This window comes from Bombina bombina, chromosome 7 (genome assembly GCF_027579735.1).
Source record: "Bombina bombina isolate aBomBom1 chromosome 7, aBomBom1.pri, whole genome shotgun sequence".
NCBI lineage: Eukaryota > Metazoa > Chordata > Amphibia > Anura > Bombinatoridae > Bombina > Bombina bombina.
This window is the reverse complement of record NC_069505.1, coordinates 372,862,203-372,878,947: the sequence shown is the minus strand read 5'-3', so window position 1 is coordinate 372,878,947 and position 16,745 is coordinate 372,862,203. Positions and strand designations below refer to the sequence as shown.

General features: G+C 40.3%; 1 protein-coding gene across 1 annotated transcript in view; it reads right to left on the bottom strand.

Annotated features, from left to right (window-relative positions):
* Positions 1–16,745, bottom strand: part of DNAH1 (dynein axonemal heavy chain 1) — a 691,978-nt gene that overhangs the window by 317,885 nt on the left and 357,348 nt on the right. The window contains exons 26-27 of the mRNA XM_053721084.1: positions 4,534–4,713; positions 4,326–4,466 (exon numbers count right to left, since the gene is read on the bottom strand). Of these exons, the coding sequence (XP_053577059.1) occupies positions 4,326–4,466; positions 4,534–4,713 (321 nt within the window). The remainder of the gene's footprint in view (positions 1–4,325; positions 4,467–4,533; positions 4,714–16,745) is intronic.

Sequence of the window (16,745 nt, the reverse complement as noted above, 5' to 3'; positions counted from 1 at the left end):
CAGCAGTTATGGCACTGTTATTATCAACACTATTGTGAGTGTGTTGGTATCTCATTTTAACGATTATTTAAATTCAAATCAGTCCTAGATTTAGTTTCTTTAATTGTGCTGCATTATTATGTATGCAAATGTTTGTTAATTAGCACGGCCACCATTTTTATCTAAGAAAGGTGTCAACACTATGAGTAACATTTATGTGCCTAGTGTGGAATGTCTTATAGAATTAAACTCTGATATTCCCATTTGATAATTTACTTATGTAGTATTGCTTGGAAGAAAATATCCCACTGATCTGAAATGAGAATATGTAAGTGCATTACCGCACCAATTTCATAATGTTATTTAAAAAACAAATATATATATATATATATATATATATATATAATTTCACTATTATTTTCTGCTCTCCACTCTTTGCCTTTTTATTACTTGTTATTGTCATATTTTTTTCTGTACTTTAAAATTGAATCCTAACAAACACCCAAACACTAAAGGTAAAAACTAAGAAAACATTTTTTTACATTTTGTCCTGAACTGGAAAGCCAATTTAGTATTAAAGTATTAAAGGGGCAGGAAACCCCAATAATTTAATTGATTATTCGGATAGAACATATAATTTTAATGGGATATAAAACACAATTTTTTTCTGTCATGATTCAGATAGACACATGAGATTGTAAACAACTTTCTAATTTGTTTTCTATTTTTCTTCATTCTCTTTGTATCTTTTGTTGAAAAGCAGGATGTTTGATTAGGAGCCGGCCCATTTCTGGAGCACTATATGGCAGCACTATTGCAAGAATGTTATTTATTTGCAAGAACACTAGATGGCAGCACTATTGCACAAATGTTATTTATTTGCAAGAACACTAGATGGCAGCAGTATTGCACAAATGTTATTTATTTGCAAGAACACTAGATGGCAGCAGTATTGCACAAATGTTATTTATTTGCAAGAACACTAGATGGCAGCAGTATTGCAAGAATGTTATTTATTTGCAAGAACACTAGATGGCAGCAGTATTGCACAAATGTTATTTATTTGCAAGAACACTAGATGGCAGCAGTATTGCACAAATGTTATTTATTTGCAAGAACACTAGATGGCAGCAGTATTGCACAAATGTTATTTATTTGCAAGAACACTAGATGGCAGCAGTATTGCACAAATGTTATTTATTTGCAAGAACACTAGATGGCAGCAGTATTGCAAGAATGTTATTTATTTGCAAGAACACTAGATGGCAGCAGTATTGCACAAATGTTATTTATTTGCAAGAACACTAGATGGCAGCAGTATTGCAAGAATGTTATTTATTTGCAAGAGCACTAGATGGCAGCAGTATTGCACAAATGTTATTTATTTGCAAGAACACTAGATGACAGCAGTATTGCAAGAATGTTATTTATGTGCAAGAGCACTAGATGGCAGCAGTATTGCAATAATGCTATTTATTTGCAAGAGCACTAGATGGCAGCAGTATTGCAAGAATGTTATGTATTTGCAAGAGCACTAGATGGCAGCAGTATTACAAGAATGTTATTTATTTGCAAGAGCACTAGATGGCAGCAGTATTGCAAGAATGTTATTTATTTGCAAGAGCACTAGATGGCAGCAGTATTGCAAGAATGTTATTTATTTGCAAGAGCACTAGATGGCAGCAGTATTACAAGAATGTTATTTATTTGCAAGAGCACTAGATGGCAGCAGTATTGCAAGAATGTTATTTATTTGCAAGAGCACTAGATGGCAGCACTATTGCAAGAATGTTATTTATTTGCAAGAGCACTAGATGGCAGCACTATTGCAATAATGGTATTTATTTGCAAGAGCACTAGTTGGCAGCACTATTTCCTGCCATGTAGTGCTGCAGATGCCTTCCTAGGGAATTTGATAATAGAAGTAAATAGGAACCTTTTTTTTTTTTTTAAACTGCATGCTCTGTCTGAATCACAAAAGAACATTTTTGGGTTTCATATCCCTTTAAACAAATTTCAAATGTACTTTTATTATCAAATGTGTTTCATTTTCTTGTTATTTTTTTGCTGAAGGAACAGCATTGCACTTCTGGCAGCTAGTTAAACACATCTAGTTAGCCAATCACAAGAGACAAATGTGTGCAGGCACCAATAAGCAGGCAGCTCCCACTAGTGTAGTATATGTGCATATTCTTTTTCAATAAGGGATACCAAGAGAACGAAGCACATTTGAAAATAGAAGTGGATTTAAAAGTGTCTTAAAATTGCATGTTCTAGCTGAATCATTCTAGTTTAATTTTGACTTTCCTATCCATTTAAGTTTGAAAAAAATAAATATATATAATATATTTTGAAATACTGAAACAAAGACTTAACAAACTTGTCAAGAAAGGGTTGTGCAGTGTTAATGAAACCACATACAAGCATACAATGCAACAAATAGTTTGTGGGAGAAATGTTACAATACGACATTGTCTTGTATGCCAAAAATATGGTATTTTAATTTCAGGGAGAAAATGTCAGATGGTTAGTAAGAGGTTCCTCTTTGCTAGCTCTCCAATCTACAAGTTCTTCCACCACCCCCTGCGTTCTTGCACAATATTACCACAACCCTTCTTTCACTCCATCTAGTCGGACTACACCATGTATTTGGCATATAAGAAGCACACAATGAGAAAATTTATAAAATAAAGTAATGAAAACATTACAGGGAGTGCAGAATTATTAGGCAAGTTGTATTTTTGAGGATTAATTTTATTATTGAACAACAACCATGTTCTCAATGAACCCAAAAAACTCATTAATATCAAAGCTGAATAGTTTTGGAAGTAGTTTTTAGTTTGTTTTTAGTTATAGCTATTTTAGGGGGATATCTGTGTGTGCAGGTGACTATTACTGTGCATAATTATTAGGCAACTTAACAAAAAACACATATATACCCATTTCAATTATTTATTTTTACCAGTGAAACCAATATAACATCTCAACATTCACAAATATACATTTCTGACATTCAAAAACAAAACAAAAACAAATCAGTGACCAATATAGCCACCTTTCTTTGCAAGGACACTCAAAAGCCTGCCATCCATGGATTCTGTCAGTGTTTTGATCTGTTCACCATCAACATTGCATGCAGCAGCAACCACAGCCTCCCAGACACTGTTCAGAGAGGTGTACTGTTTTCCCTCCTTGTAAATCTCTCATTTGATGATGGACCACAGGTTCTCAATGGGGTTCAGATCAGGTGAACAAGGAGGCCATGTCATTAGATTTTCTTCTTTTATACCCTTTCTTGACAGCCACGCTGTGTAGTACTTGGACGCGTGTGATGGAGCATTGTCCTGCATGAAAATCATGTTTTTCTTGAAGGATGCAGACTTCTTCCTGTACCACTGCTTGAAGAAGGTGTCTTCCAGAAACTGGCAGTAGGACTGGGAGTTGAGCTTGACTCCATCCTCAACCCGAAAAGGCCCCACAAGCTCATCTTTGATGATACCAGCCCAAACCAGTACTCCACCTCCACCTTGCTGGCGTCTGAGTCGGACTGGAGCTCTCTGCCCTTTACCAATCCAGCCACGGGCCCATCCATCTGGCCCATCAAGACTCACTCTCATTTCATCAGTCCATAAAACCTTAGAAAAATCAGTCTTGAGATATTTCTTGGCCCAGTCTTGACGTTTCAGCTTGTGTGTCTTGTTCAGTGGTGGTCGTCTTTCAGCCTTTCTTACCTTGGCCATGTCTCTGAGTATTGCACACCTTGTGCTTTTGGGCACTCCAGTGATGTTGCAGCTCTGAAATATGGCCAAACTGGTGGCAAGTGGCATCTTGGCAGCTGCACGCTTGACTTTTCTCAGTTCATGGGCAGTTATTTTGCGCCTTGGTTTTTCCACACGCTTCTTGCGACCCTGTTGACTATTTTGAATGAAACGCTTGATTGTTCGATGATCACGCTTCAGAAGCTTTGCAATTTTAAGAGTGCTGCATCCCTCTGCAAGATATCTCACTATTTTTGACTTTTCTGAGCCTGTCAAGTCCTTCTTTTGACCCATTTTGCCAAAGGAAAGGAAGTTGCCTAATAATTATGCACACCTGATATAGGGTGTTGATGTCATTAGACCACACCCCTTCTCATTACAGAGATGCACATCACCTAATATGCTTAATTGGTAGTAGGCTTTCGAGCCTATACAGCTTGGAGTAAGACAACATGCATAAAGAGGATGATGTGGTCAAAATACTCATTTGCCTAATAATTCTGCACTCCCTGTATAGTGCTAGATGTGCCCTGAATACTTATTTGTATACGTAAAAGTAAATGAGCGCTGTCATAAACAAACACTGACCTGAGTTTCAAGCTGTGGATAGAGCTTTGTGGACAAATTCCCCGCTTCCAAAGCCTCAGAAACATCTTTAGTCCAGAATGCTTGACACCCAGCTATAACCACTTGGCCAGGCCAGTTCATCACCCAATCTGTTCGCAGTGTCTGGAAGAAAAAGCTTTCTTAGCTAAGGCTATACAAGACAAATCATACAGAGGACTGCAGACCTTACCTCAGGGTACATCATGATAGACCTCTCTATGTGATCGCGCACACTGGCCTTCATAACCTGCTCTACCTTCCGCAACCAGTCTTCCACATTGCCGGTAGGATAAATGGGGGAACATAGTTTGACTTCCTCCCCCTCTCCTGAGTACATGTGTGTAATCTGTAGATCTGGCTGGAATAGCAGCTGCGGATAGATCAGTAAAGATACTCAGAAGGGCAGTCAATTTGATCACTAACAAGTTGTAAAGACAAATGAAAAGTAATTCATATGTCAATGTAATGTGAAGTAACAAATGTGAAGAACAAACACAAAAAAAATATGTAAAGCTCAACCCTAATAATGACTAAAACAATTTAACTATAGTGCAACCTAGAGAACTGTTCAGTAATAAATGCAAAAAGAAAGAAGATTGCACCGACACGTGCAATCTCAAAGTCTAGGATAATTAGCACATATAGAAACAAAGACCAATATTTCAATGCAAAAAATATCTTTTATGTAGTATCAAAATGTCATATACATAAAAAGTGCACACGATAAATAAAAAACATCCATACACACTTCCATACATACTAATGGGGTTCCCCAAAATGTAGCAAGAGCTAGCATATAAATGTGGTGCACCAAATACTAACACTGGAGGCTGTAGATCACAAAAAACACAACAGAGGCTGATATCATGCAGTTAGTCAATGCAAATTTTTGCATAAGCAAGATGAAGAAAGAGTTAAGCTTCAGCGTGTTATTCAAAGGATTGCAAGCAAGATGTAATGATGCAATGAAAAGGTGAGCAACAGACCCAGCCAAACATAGTTATTCTGTAGAAATAATGTTTCAAAGTGGTGCATGTAGTCGTCAGTATAGACTTAATCCACAATAAGAATAAACCATGGCCATAGCAAAGTCACTTGTAAATCCCAAACAGATGATAAATATGTGGGAGTACACAGACAGGTAATCACATACCAGCCGCACCGAGCGGCAAACTTTGTTTCCAAAGTCGGGTAATCCTCATCCGTCCGTGTAGTAGATTGACAGAATGGCAAGTGTTATTTCCAAATACCACCATGGAGCTCTGCATACATCAGGGGACCTTCCCAACGGGGAACAGCGGTATGAAGTATCGACCTCACCAACGCATCCCTGTGCGCATTTCGCTCCACTCTCGTGGTCGCTCTGAGCTTCTTCCGGGTCTGACGTAACTGCAGCAGACACGTTCATTTATTGGTTGTTCTAACCACATGGTTTAGAGGCTTGTTTCATTGACATTGTGAAAACGATTCTTATTGGTTAAGAGTAACAAACTGCAAAGTCCAGCTGATAATGTATTATACAAATTTAGTTATTTGAGCCGCTATTTGCTAGGTTATTATAAGCGAATACAGCCTCTAAAATAAACAATTGTACAGCTGCAGAACATACTATTCATTCAAACTCACATTCATACATTTACCCTGCTAACAAATTGCAGGATATACAAATTTTATTCACAGGAACTGATTAGTTACATAATAAAGTTAATCAAAGTTATATTTAACCTTTAAGAATTAGCTGGTTAATTTTTGTCCGCAGATCACGGGTGATCAATACCCTAAAACGTCATGATTATGAGCATAGATATAAAAAAGAGGAAGAGAGTGTTAGTTCAAAAAGGAAGTAAACTCTATTTTCTCATTTAATCCATTGTGGGATAGTGTATTAAGATAATATATCCAATGGGTTTCTTTTTGTAGTAGAATCGTATCTATGTCTCCTCCCCTCTTACTGGATTTTACTGTCTCAATCCCAATACATTTTAAGCAGTCTGTCCTAGACTGGTGGTACTGGGCAAAATGCCTGGCTATAGGACTATCAATATTGAAATCTTTAACATCATCACAATGTTCGGTTATTCGATAGCGGAATTCTCTATAGGTCTTGCCTACATAGAAAAGGGGGCAGGAGCATGACAACAGATATATTACACCTGTTGTTGAACAGTTTACAAAGGATTTAATTTGGTAGGTTAAATTTGTATTACTTGCAAAGGTTTTAGTTCTTTTTACAAATTGGCAACTAACACAGTGGTTGCATGGGGGACATCCCACAATCTTCTGTGAGTGTACCTCTAGCCAATTGGTATTTCTAACTTGGTTGAATTTCACTCCTAACCAAAAAATCTTTCAAATTTCAAGCCCTACGTGCTGTCATGAGGGGATATTCTCCAACATGTTCTTTTAGCACAGGGTTTAAGGACAGTAAATGCCAATTTTTCTGTAATATATTTCTAATCTTCCCCCAATGGGAGTTGTATCTCGTAATATATCTTATTTTTGCTCCTGTAGTATCATTTTCACTCACTTTATTTTGAAATAGAAGATCCCTTCTATTAGTATTTCTTGCTCTAAAGAGGACTCTTTACACATCTTCGGGAGTATCCTCTAGCATAAAATCTCTCAGCCATCTCAAAAGCCTGCCTGTTGAAGATCCCTTCATCAGTACAGATACAATGTAATCTTAAAAACTGCCCATAAGGGATGCTTTTTTTCAGATTTTCCGGATGATGGCTGGAACACAACAGGAGACTATTGGATGCAGTGGGTTTCCTATAAACTTGAGTTACAATCAGATTCTCCTTTCTGCCAACCAGGAGATCCAGAAAACTGATTTCATTGACATCATAACTGCAAGTTAGAAAGATATTGAGATCATTTTGATTAAGGACAGAAACAAAGTTCAAGAGTTCTTGTTCAGTGCCATCCCATAAAATGAGAATATCGTCGGCATAGCGGATCCAGAGGGCCACATGTGCATCAACCCACCCTGAGTGTTCGCCAAACACAATGTTATCTTCCCACCACCCAAGGTGAAGGCAGGCATAGGTTGGTGCACATGTGGCCCCCATGGCTGTACCGTGTTTTTGTTTGTAATATATCCCATTAAAAAGGAAAATATTATTAGACAGGACGAAATCCAGGAGATCAACAACAAATTGTATGTGTTTCACATATCCTGGTCCTCTAGTTGTTAGGTATGACTTACAGGCTTTAATTCCAACTGAATGCGGAATAGAGGAGTACAAAGACTTGACATCCAGAGAAACAAGCAACATGTTATCTGATATTGTTATGCCATCCAGTTTCTTAATCACATCAGTGGAATCCTGTACAAAACTATGAAGTTCGAGGACAAATGGTTTTAAGAAAAAATCAATATATCTACTGATACCCTCAGTTGGACCGCCAATCCCAGAAATAATGGGACGGCCTGGTGGTTTAACCATGGACTTAAAGGTGAGCGGAAAGCTTTAGAAGACTTGCTATGCCATAAAGAGCTGGTGATAAAACCAGCCGACAAGGGTGGAAACGTGGTCATTCTTCATCAGGGTTATTATGTTAGTGAGGCAATGCGCCAACTCCAGGATCAGGAACAATATACATCAGTAACTTTTGATGACTTCCAGAGATCTCACAATGAATTGCTATTCATGCTTAATGACGCGAGAAGGTACAACTTAATCACTAGCCAAGAGCAAGGATATATGTATAATGCCAAACCAGTAACTCCAGTCTTCTATTGGATACCGAAACTACATAAGTCCATGGTTAAACCACCAGGCCGTCCCATTATTTCTGGGTTTTGTACAGGATTCCACTGATGTGATTAAGAAACTGGATGGCATAACAATATCAGATAACATGTTGTTTGTTTCTCTGGATGTCGAGTCTTTGTACTCCTCTACTCCGCATTCAGTTGGAATTAAAGCCTGTAAGTCATACCTAACAACTAGAGGACCAGGATATGTGAAACACACACAATTTGTTGTTGATCTCCTGGATTTCGTCCTGTCGAATAATATTTTCCTTTTTAATGGAAGATATTACAAACAAAAACGCGGTACGGCCATGGGGGCCACATGTGCACCAACATATGCCTGCCTTCACCTTGGGTGGTGGGAAGATAACATTGTGTTTGGCAAACACTTAGGGTGGGTTGATGCACATGTGGAATCAACCGGAAAATCTGAAAAAAAGCATCCCTTTTGGGCAGTTTTTAAGATTATGTCGTATCTGTACTGATGAAGGGATCTTCAACAGGCAGGCTTTTGAGATGGCTGAGAGATTTTATGCTAGAGGATACTCCCGAAGATGTGTAAAAAGAGCCCTCTTTAGGGCAAGAAATACTAATAGAAGGGATCTTCTATTTCAAAATAAAGTGAGTGAAAATGATACTACAGGAGCAAAAATAAGACATATCACAAGATAAAACTCCCATTGGGGGAAGATTAGAAATATATTACAGAAAAATTGGCATTTACTGTCCTTAGACCCTGTGCTAAAAGAACATGTTGGAGAATACCCCCTCATGACAGCACGTAGGGCTAGAAATTTGAAAGATTTTTTGGTTAGGAGTGAGTTCAACCAAGTTAGAAATACCAATTGGCTAGAGGTACACTCACAGAAGATTGTGGGATGTTCCCCATGCAACCACTGTGTTTGTTGCCAATTTGTAAAAAGAACTAAAACCTTTGCAAGTAATACAAATAAAACCTACCAAATTAAATCCTTTGTAAACTGTTCAACAACAGGTGTAATATATCTGTTGTCATGCTCCTGCCCCCTTTTCTATGTAGGCAAGACCTATAGAGAATTCTGCTCTCGAATAACCGAACATTGTGATGATGTTAAACATTTCAATATTGATAGTCCTATAGCCAGACATTTTGCACAGTACCACCAGTCTAGGACAGACTGCTTAAAATTTATTGGGATTGAGACAGTAAAATCCAGTAAGAGGGGAGGAGACATAGATATGAGTCTACTACAAAAAGAAACCTGTTGGATATATTATCTTAATACACAATCCCACAATGGATTAAATGAGAAAATAGAGATTGCTTCCTTTTTGAACTAACACTCTCTTCCTCTTTTTTATATCTATGCTCATAGTCATGACATTTTAGGGTATTGATCACCCGTGATCTGAGGACAAACATTAACCAGCTAATTCTTAAAGGTTAAATATAACATCGATTAACTTTATTATGTAACTAATCAGTTCCTGTTAATAAAATTTGTATATTCTGCAATTTGTTAGCAGGGTAAATGTATGAATGTGAGTTTGAATGAATAGTATGTTCTGCAGCTGTACAATTGTTTATTTTAGAGGCTGTATATAATAACCTAGCAAATAGCGGCTCAAATAACTAAATTTGTATAATACATTATCAGCTGGACTTTGCAATTTGTTACTCTTAACCAATAAGAAACATTTTCGCAATGTCAATGAAACAAGCCTCTAAACCATGTGGTTTGAACAACCAATAAATGAACTTGTCTGCTGCAGTTACGTCAGACCCGGAAGAAGCTCCGAGCGACCACGAGAGTGGAGCGAAACACGCACAGGGACGCGTTGGTAAGGTCGATACTTCATACCGCTTTTCCCCATTGGGAAGGTCCCCTGATGTATGCAGAGCTCCATGGTGGTATTTGGAAATAACACTTGCCATTCTGTCAATCTACTACACGGACGGATGAGGATTACCTGACTTTGGAAACAAAGTTTGCCGCTCGGTGCGGCTGGTATGTGATTACCTGTCTGTGTACTCCCACATATTTATCATCTGTTTGGGATTTACAAGTGACTTTGCTATGGCCATGGTTTATTCTTATTGTGGATTAAGTCTATACTGACGACTACATGCACCACTTTGAAACATTATTTCTACAGAATAACTATGTTTGGCTGGGTCTGTTGCTCACCTTTTCATTGCATCATTACATCTTGCTTGCAATCCTTTGAATAACACGCTGAAGCTTAACTCTTTCTTCATCTTGCTTATGCAAAAACAGAATTTATGTTTACCTGATAAATTTCTTTCTCCTATGGTGTATTCGGTCCACGGCTTCATCCTTACTTGTGGGATATTCTCAATCCCTACAGGAAGTGGCAAAGAGAGCACACAGCAGAGCTGTCCATATAGCTCCCCTCAGGCTCCGCCCCCCCAGTCATTCGACCGACGGTTAGGAGAAAAAGGAGAACCATAGGGTGCAGTGGTGACTGTAGTTTTAGAAAAATAAATTTTAGCCTGACTAAAATGCCAGGGTGGGCTGTGGACCGGATACACCGTAGGAGAAAGAAATTTATCAGGTAAACATAAATTCTGTTTTCTCCTACATTGGTGTATCCGGTCCACAGCTTCATCCTTACTTGTGGGAACCAATACCAAAGCTTTAGGACACGGATGAAGGGAGGGAACAAGTCAGGTAACCTAAACGGAAGGCACCACTGCTTGTAAAACCTTTCTCCCAAAAGTATCGAATTTGTAAAATTTGGCAAATGTATGCAGAGAAGACCGAGTCGCTGCCTTACAGATCTGTTCAACAGAAGCCTCATTCTTGAAAGCCCATGTGGAAGCCACAGCTCTAGTAGAGTGAGCTGTAATTCGTTCAGGGGGCTGCCTTCCAGCAGTCTCATAAGCCAACCGGATGATGCTTTTCAGCCAGAAAGACAGAGAGGTCGCAGTCGCCTTTTGACCTCTCCTCTTGCCAGAATAGACGACAAACAAGGACGATGTTTGTCTGAAGTCTTTAGTTGCTTTTAGATAGAACTTTAAAGCACGAACCACATCAAGATTGTGCAACAGAGGTTCCTTGTTAGAAACTGGGTTAGGACACAGAGAAGGAACAACTATCTCCTGGTTAATATTCTTATTGGAAACCACTTTTGGAAGAAAACCAGGTTTGGTACGTAAAACAACCTTATCTGCATGGAACACCAGGTAAGGTGAATTACACTGCAAAGCAGACAATTCAGAAACTCTTCAAGCAGAAGAAATAGCTACCAAAAACAAAACTTTCAAAGATAATAACTTGATATCTATGGAATGTAGAGGTTTAAACGGAACCCCTTGAAGAACTGAAAGAACTAAATTTAGACTCCATGGAGGAGCCACAGGTCTATAGACAGGCTTGATTCTGACTAAAGCCTGTACAAACGCCTGAACATCTGGCATCGCTGCCAGACGCTTGTGTAACAAAACCGACAGAGCGGAAATCTGTCCTTTTAAGGAACTAGCTGACAAACCTTTCTCCAATCCTTCTTGGAGAAAGGCTAGAATCCTTGGAATCCTAATCTTACCCCATGAGTAACCTCTGGATTCACACCAACAAAGATATTTCCTCCATATCTTATGGTAAATTTTCCTGGTGACAGGCTTTCTAGCCTGGGTCAGGGTATCTATAACTGATTCCGAAAACCCACGCTTAGCTAGAATCAAGCGTTCAATCTCCAAGCAGTCAGTTGCAGAGAAACTAGGTTTGGATGTTCGAATGGGCCTTGAATTAGAAGGTCCTGCCTCAAAGGTAGCTTCCATGGTGGAACCGATGACATATTCACCAGGTCTGCATACCAAGTCCTGCGTGGCCACGCAGGAGCTATCAGAATTACCGAAGCCTTCTCCTGTTTGATCCTGGCTACAAGCCGGGGGAGAAGGGGAAACGGTGGAAAGACATAAGCTAGATTGAACAGCCAAGGCGCTACTAAGGCATCTACCAACGTCGCCTTGGGATCCCTGGACCTGGACCCGTAACGTGGAACTTTGGAGTTCTGACGTGACGCCATCAGATCCAGATCTGGAATGCCCCATAGCTGGGTTAACTGGGCAAAAACCTCCGGGTGAAGTTCCCACTCCCCTGGATGGAAAGTCTGACGACTCAGGGAATCCGCTTCTCAGTTGTCCACTCTTGGGATGTGAATTGCTGATAGATGGCAAGAGTGATCCTCTGCCCATTTGATGATCTTGGATACCTCTCTCATCGCCAGGGAACTCTTTGTTCCCCCCTGATGATTGATGTACGCCACAGTTGTCATGTTGTCCGACTGAAATCTGATGAATTTGGCCTCCGCTAGTTGAGGCCATGCCTGGAGCGCATTGAATATTGCTCTCAATTCCAAAATGTTTATCGGGAGAAGAGATTCTTCCCGAGACCATAGACCCTGAGCCTTCAGGGACTCCCAGACCGCGCCCCAGCCTAGGAGGCTGGCGTCGGTCGTGACAATGATCCACTCCAGAGACAACCACCAGAGGATTGAGTCTCTGGTTTTCTGGTCCATTTGAATCTGGGGAGACAAATCTGCATAATCCCCATTCCACTGTTTGAGCATGCACAGTTGCAATGGTCTTAAATGAATTTGAGCAAATGGCACCACGTCCATTGCTGCAACCATGAGTCCTATTACCTCCATGCACTGAGCTATGGAGGGTTGAGGAATGGATTGAAGAACTCGACAAGTGTTCAGAAGTTTTAACTTCCTGGCCTCTGTCAGAAAGATCTTCATTTCTACTGAGTCTATAATTGTTCCCAGGAAGGGAACCCTTGTGAACGGGGACAGAGAACTTTTTTCTATGTTCACCTTCCACCCGTGGGACCTTAAAAAGGCTAGAACAATGTCTGTATGAGCCTTTGCCTTGTGAAAGGACGACGCTTGTATTAGAATGTCGTCTAGGTAAGGTGCTACTGCAATGCCCCTTGGCCTTAGCACCGCTAGAAGAGACCCTAGCACCTTTGTGAAAATTCTGGGAGCAGTGGCCAATCCGAAGGGAAGAGCCACGAACTGGTAATGCTTGTCCAGAAAGGCAAACCTCAGGAATTGATGGTGATCTTTGTGGATAGGAATATGCAGGTACGCATCCTTTAAGTCCACGGTAGTCATATATTGACCCTCCTGGATCATTGGTAAAATTGTCCGAATGGTTTCCATTTTAAATGATGGAACTCTGAGGAATTTGTTTAGGATCTTTAAATCCAGAATTGGCCTGAAAGTTCCTTCCTTTTTGGGAACTACAAACAGGTTTGAGTAAAATCCCAGTCCTTGTTCTGCTGTTGGAACTGGGTGTATCACTCCCATTTTTAAAAGGTCTTCTACGCAATGTCAGAATGCCTGTCTCTTTATCTGGTCTAAAGATAAGCGAGACATGTGGAACCTTCCCCTTGGAGGAAGGTCCTTGAATTCTAGAAGATACCCCTGAGAGACAATTTCTAGTGCCCAGGGGTCCGGAACATCTCTCGCCCAGGCCTGAGCAAAGAGAGAAAGTCTGCCCCCTACTAGATCCGGTCCCGGATCGGGGGCTACCCCTTCATGCTGTCTTGGTAGCAGGAGCAGGCTTCTTGGCCTGTTTACCCTTATTCCAGCCTTGCAATGGTTTCCATGCTGGTTTGGGCTGGGATGCGTTACCCTCTTGCCTAGTGGCTGTAGAGGTAGAAGCCGGTCCGTTCCTGAAATTGCGAAAGGAACGAAAATTAGACTTGTTTTTAGCTTTGAAAGGTCTATCCTGTGGGAGAGCATGGCCCTTTCCCCCAGTGATATCTGAAATAATTTCTTTCAACTCTGTCCCAAATAGGGTCTTACCCTTGAAAGGAATATTAAGCAATTTTGTTTTGGACGACACATCCGCCGACCACGATTTTAGCCAAAGCGCTCTACGTGCTACTATTGCGAAGCCGGAATTTTTCGCCGCTAATTTAGCTAACTGCATAGCGGCATCTGTAATGAAAGAATTAGCCAACTTGAGGGCGTGAATTCTATCCATGACTTCATCATAAGAAGTTTCCTTCTGGAGAGAGTTTTCTAATTCCTCAAACCAAAAAGCAGCTGCAGTGGTTACAGGAATAATGCAAGAAATTGGTTGTAGAAGAAAACCTTGTTGAACAAAAATTTTTCTTAAGTAAACCTTTTAATTTTTTATCCATCAGATCTTTGAAAGCGCAACTGTCTTCTATTGGTACAGTCGTGCGCTTAGCTAGCGTTGAAACTGCCCCCTCTACCTTAGGGACCGTCTGCCATGCGTCCCTTCTAGGGTCAACAATTGGGAACATTTTCTTAAATATAGGAGGGGGAACAAAGGGTACACCTGGCTTCTCCCACTCTTTAGTCACGATATCCGCCACCCTCTTAGGTATCGGAAATGCATCAGTGTGTACTGGGACCTCTAAGAATTTGTCAATTTTACACAATTTTTCAGGGATCACCAAAGGATCACAATCATCAAGTGTAGCTAAGACCTTCTTAAGTAGGGCGCGGAGGTGTTCTAGCTTAAATTTAAATGCTATGGCATCAGGCTCTGCCTGCTGAGAAACTTTCCCTGTGTCAGAAATTTCTCCCTCAGACAGGCCCTCCCTCACCGCCAAGTCAGATTGATGTGAGGGCACTACAGAAAATTATCCTCTGCGTCAGCTTGCTCATTTTCTGTGTTTAAAACTGAGCAATCACGCTTCCTAAGAAAAGCTGGCAGTTTAGATAAAAATGCTGAAAGAGAATTATCCATTACTGTCGCTAACTGTTGCATAGTAATCACAATTGGTGCGCTAGATGTACTGGGCAACGCTTGCGCGGGCATAGCTGGTATTGACACAGAAGGAGAGGATAGCGAGCTATCTTCACTACCTTCAGCTAAAGAATCATCTTGGGCTATATTTTTAAGTGTGATTGTATGGTCCTTAAGCTGCTTGGACGCTATGGCACCCTTCACACATAAATTTAATGGGGGAACCACCTTGGACTTTGAGCATACAGAACATAGGCTATCTGAAGGTTCAGACATGTTTGACAGACATAAACAGAACTTCAATGCAATAAAAATTATTTTTGACAAAAACTTTACTGTCTCTTTAAATAATAAAAGTGCACACTTTATTACTGAAACATCAAAAAACCATCAAATAAACGTCCGATTTTAATGAAATTTTCACCACAGTGTCTTAATGCTTTGAAAAGATTGCACACAAGTTTTCAGACCAATTAACCCCTTAATGCCCAAACCGGAGCTAATAACAGTTATTAACCGGTTAACACAGTACAGTCCCCTGCCACAGCTTCCACTGTGGCCTTTAACTTCCTTAGGGATTATTTTGGTAGCAAATAAGCCTTTCTGGAGTCCTTTTCTGAGCCTCTGGACTCCCCACGTGAAGCTGCATGAACTGCCTAGTCAAAAAATACTGCGCAATTGAGGCGCGAAAATGAGGCCTCCTCCCTCTTCATTCCAGAGTGGAGGGGCCTTTCTGACTAGATTAGGTGTCTAACTAAGTGCCAGGCGCAAATTAAACCCCAAAAGTGTTTTAAAGTTTGAAAAAACACCATATTTATAGCCAAAAACATGCTAAAAAGCAATCGATTAAGCCCACAATTAGTGTCAACCAGCATAGAGCCCTAAATATAAGCCATCATTTCATACTGAGTCTAAGAAAAATGGCTTACCTATCCCAGAGGGAATTTCTGACAGTCTTCTAGCATTACATGGTCTTGTTAGAAAAATGACTGATCATACCTGAAGCAGTTAAGCCTGCAAACTGTTCCCCCCAACTGATGTTCTCTGGTTTCAACAGTCCTGCGTGGGAACAGCAATGGATTTTAGTTACTGGTGCTAAAATCATATTCCTCTCGGCAGAAATCTTCATCACTTTCTGCTGCAGAGTAAATAGTACAAGCCGGCACTATTTTAAAATAATAAACTCTTGATAGAAGAATAAAAAACTACAACTAAACACCACATACTCTTTACCACCCCCGTGGAGATGCTACTAGTTAGAGCGGCAAAGAGAGTGACTGGGGGGGCGGAGCCTGAGGGGAGCTATATGGACAGCTCTGCTGTGTGCTCTCTTTGCCACTTCCTGTAGGGATTGAGAATATCCCACAAGTAAGGATGAAGCCGTGGACCGGATACACCAATGTAGGAGAAAAAGGAAAGTTATGCTTACCTGATAAATTGATTTCTTCTACAATACGACATGTTCACAGATTCATCCTTACTTGTGGGATATTATCCTCCTGCTAACAGGAAGTGGCAAAGAGCACCACAGCAGAGCTGTATATATAGCTCCTCCCTTCTCTCTACCCCCAGTCATTCGACCGAAGGTATAGGAAGAGAAAAGAAAAGCTAAAAGGTGCAGAGGTGACTGAAGTTTTGAACAAAAAATATAATCTGTCTTAAATTGACAGGGAGGGCCGTGGACTCATCGTATCGTAGAAGAAATCAATTTATCAGGTAAGCATAAATTTCCTTTTCTTCTACTAGATACGACGAGTCTACGGATTAATCCTTACTTGTGGGATACAATACCAAAGCTACAGGACACGGATGAACGGGAGGGACAAGACAGATACCTAAACAGAAGGCACCACTGCTTGAAGAACTTTTCTCCCAAAAACAGCCTCAGAAGAAGCAAAAGTATCAAATT